The sequence below is a fragment of the Egretta garzetta genome, unplaced genomic scaffold (assembly GCF_000687185.1).
Source record: "Egretta garzetta isolate BGI_Z169 unplaced genomic scaffold, ASM68718v1 scaffold142, whole genome shotgun sequence".
NCBI classification, from domain to species: Eukaryota; Metazoa; Chordata; class Aves; order Pelecaniformes; family Ardeidae; genus Egretta; species Egretta garzetta.
Genome location: NW_009258955.1, coordinates 615,564 through 619,321, shown reverse-complemented (window position 1 = coordinate 619,321; position 3,758 = coordinate 615,564). Strand labels below are relative to the sequence as shown.

The following is a 3,758-nucleotide window of genomic DNA, read 5'->3' as shown; positions in this document are numbered from 1 at the left end:
AAGCTTTTCGAGTAGATCTTTCCGTAGCTGGAAGTGGCCCTGATTTTCCAGCTGGTGATATAATTGTGTCACCAGTTGTCCATCCTCATTAGCAATCAGGTGCAAGTATCGCTCAAGATTGGAGGACTTCAGAATATCTACTGCTGGTGAAAAAGTGGGAATTAATTTTCTTCCCCTCAAATCATAAACACCTGTTCTTATGAAGTCAGTCAAAACATTGTTTTCATTGGAAGCACAAATACATTTTCTAATAGGAATTCCCATCATTTTAGCATACAAAGCAGCTAGTATGTTGCCAAAGTTTCCTGTAGGAATGCAAACATCTACAGGGCTTCCAAAAGGAATAATACCTTGATGAACAAGATCAAGGTAAGCAGAGGCATGATAAACTATCTGAGGAAGCAGTCGTGCCCAGTTTATAGAGTTTGCTGCAGCTAAAGCTGTTCCATATTCTACTGTAAGAAAGCCAGTATAATCAGAATTAGTAAAGATTTGCTTTATAGCTGTCTGGCAAAAATCAAAATCAGATTTGACACCTACTGACCAGGCATTTTCTTTCTGACAGCCAATCATCTGTGATTTTTGAATTGGGCTTACTCCGTCCTCAGGAAAAAAATTCATCACAGCAATTCTCTGTTTGTCAGTGTCATGGAGACGACTAAAGCCATCTAGGACAGCACTCCCTGTGTCACCAGAAGTAGCTACCAGAACCAAGTAATTGCAGCTTCTGGGAATGCAGTACGCAAATATATGTGGCACCATCTGCAATGCAAAATCTTTAAATGATGCGGTTGGTCCATGAAACAACTCAAGGAGAAACTGATTGCCTGCCAGATGCCTGACTGGGGCAATTTTAGAACAAGTAAAATTTTCTCCATAAGCAGTTTCAATAATTTCTGCCAGTTTAGAAGCAGGAATATCAGCAGGATGTATGCATCTTTCTAGCATCACCTGGGCTCTTTCAATATAAGTTGCTTCTATCAGGCTTTGCCATTCTCCAGCAGTGAATTTTGGAAGTCCTCTCTCAGGAACAAAGAGTCCTCCATCAGGGGCTAAGCCCTCAATAACAACATCACTGAAATATTTACAAGAGTCTTTTTCCATACTCCTTCCAGACCTACTAGACCTAGTCGAAATGAAAGTTTCCAGTTCTGAGTTTTGGTATCTTTTCACAGCATCAAGTACCTTTTCTGCTACAACCTCTGCTGCAATACCCTCTCCACAAAGAACACGGATGTCATGCCACCTTTTGTAGAACTGCTTCCTATACTGAAGTATGTCCTTGAGAGAAATACCAGGAGACTGTCCCACGATGCGATCCACTTTCATTGATTCCAGCCTGCTCATAATGACTGTTGTGGGCACATCCAGATATACAACTATTCCATTTTTCTTCATATGCTGCATGCTGGCAGAATGCATTGGATTGGACCCAGTAAGGGAAATGACACTTCCAGATGCAGAAAACTTCAACAGGGCTTTTCCTTCCTCCTCTAAAAACTGCTCATTACCAACATCCTGCAGTTTTTCTGACACGCTCATATTCCAGGTTGTTTCAAGGACATCATCATCTATATCTATGACAGGGCAATCTAGTTTCTGACCTACTATTCTCCCAACTGTTGTTTTCCCAGCACCCGGAGGTCCCATCAGGATAATATTTTTGTTTCCAACAAGAGAATGGCTTGAGAACCATGACTTCCATATGTGTGCGAATGCAACAGGTCTTGAAAGCATAAGTTTAAAACACATCCTAGAAAGATTGTTTCGTGTTACCAGTCTTAAAGGCCGATACTGAACAATGTGAAACATCATCTTCTGCTGGGTTGTTGGTTGTTTTTTTCAAGCCAACTTGACAATCCACTTAACTGCTTCAAAAAGAAAAAAACCAGTAATTAGTCCTTCAGCAAACATCTAGGAAAAAACCTAAAGGATATGACATTCAGAACAACAAGAATTTGAACATAAATCCAGTTATGATGTCATCAGTGCCAGGGAGGTATTTTTCAGAATAAGACTCATTCCCCTCTCCTGCATAGCTCCAGCTCGCTTCCACTGACAAATCCAACTTCAAACAGTCCACGTCCTTAGGGTAAACAAAGACAACCAAACCCAACACTACATTACTATTTGCAAATAATATTGTTTACAGGAACTCAAAACCAATTAGTTTTTCCTCTAGTGGATCTACTTTTAAGTATGCGTTTACAAATAATGAAGATTAACTAAATTACCTTCCTGTAATCAAAATGTTAACAAAATATGCATTTTTCCCACCTCTCAAGATGCCTTTGATTTCTTATATTGTCTTTCTAAAAAAACATAAATGCAAGACTGACTTAAATACACAGAAAACTCACAGACTTGTGCAACAGCAAGGCTGGCAGAGTTGCATCCAATTCTCTTCTGAAGAGATAGCAAACCAAGCGAGTGATTTGTGAACTCCTCTAACAGAAGCTTATTGAGTGTAGTTTGTGTAAAGTGAGAGAGAGAGAGAGAGAGAAAACATGTCATGAAGACACTCCACAATCAAAAAAAAAAAAAAATATCACTAGGAAAGTTGGATCTCCAACAAAGATTAAGCAAGAACCTCTCAACATGGCATTTTGTTTCCTTAGAGAAATCAACACCAGCATAAGCATGAATTGCAGCACATTATTTGTGTGTGTTTAGAGCAAAGAACTCTCAAAATCTCCATAAAGGGGTGAGAAGAGGGCAGAAATCAGTACAAATTTGCACAGAAAATCCCTGAGTCATTCTTCATTTTAAGTAGTCAAACAAGTATGACTTTGTTATTGTTATTTATTCATTGTTCATGACTAAAAATGCTTAAAGAAAAGCAACACTGAACTTCCTTTTAGGAAATTAATGAAATTTTAGATGTAAAAATCCACCTCGGTGCTTACTCATCAATTCTAAAAAAAAATATATATATTTTTACATATATTTGAAATATATATAAAATCAGCATGTTTTAGCAATTATTACTTTTAGTTGCTATAGTATGCAGTACAGAGATGGTTGACTAAACTGCAAGTTGCACTTTTTTTTTTTTTCCTGGCACTGTAACAGGTAACCAAAATGATAATCAGCAACTCCTAATAACTACATTTCAAAGACTCAATCTAGCTGCTAGCATCCCAGCACTTGCTTTGCAATGGTTTGGGTTGGGGTTTTTTTTTTGTTTATATGCCAGCTACTTTTACCAGTGAAAAAAAAATTTAATGAGAAAGTGTTTTCCCACATTAATCAAGACAAACTAAAATGAAAGGAATTCACTAAAGACTAAGTTTCCAAATCCTTCAGTTGTTCAGTGCCTTTCCTCTAGATGCTCTCCATCCAATAGCCTCTTATCACTGTGGAGTGCAGGATGAGGCCTGGAATTGCAGTAGAAGGCACACGAGCGCCAAATGGGAACTGCATCTTCTTCCAAAGACCTACTCATGATTAACCCAGTTACCACACGACCCTGCCGTTCCCCATCAGTGTGCATAATATCAAAGAACTCCAGAGACACAGGTCACAAGCTTCAAAAATCACACAGAAGGTGAAGTTTTGTAAGAGCAAACCACAAAACCAAAGACTCTTCACTTCCAGATGCTCCTTGCTCTAGACTCTGCTCTGTGTTCCCCGTACTTTTACTCTTTTACACTCTACTTTCTTTACCAAACTATTAGCATATATTACAAAGTCAAACCTCTTTTAATTATTTAAATCTTTGCATTTGCTCACTTCTGTAAGGAGAAAGGAGCTTGCAA

General features: G+C 38.4%; 1 protein-coding gene across 1 annotated transcript in view; it reads right to left on the bottom strand.

Moving 5' to 3' along the window:
* THNSL1 (threonine synthase like 1) overlaps window positions 1-1,812 on the bottom strand; it is a 2,290-nt gene extending 478 nt beyond the window's left edge. Inside the window, exon 1 of the mRNA XM_009634539.1 lies at window positions 2-1,812. Coding sequence (XP_009632834.1) covers window positions 2-1,812 — 1,811 coding nt within the window. The remainder of the gene's footprint in view (window position 1) is intronic.
* Between the last annotated feature and the right edge of the window lie 1,946 nt (window positions 1,813-3,758).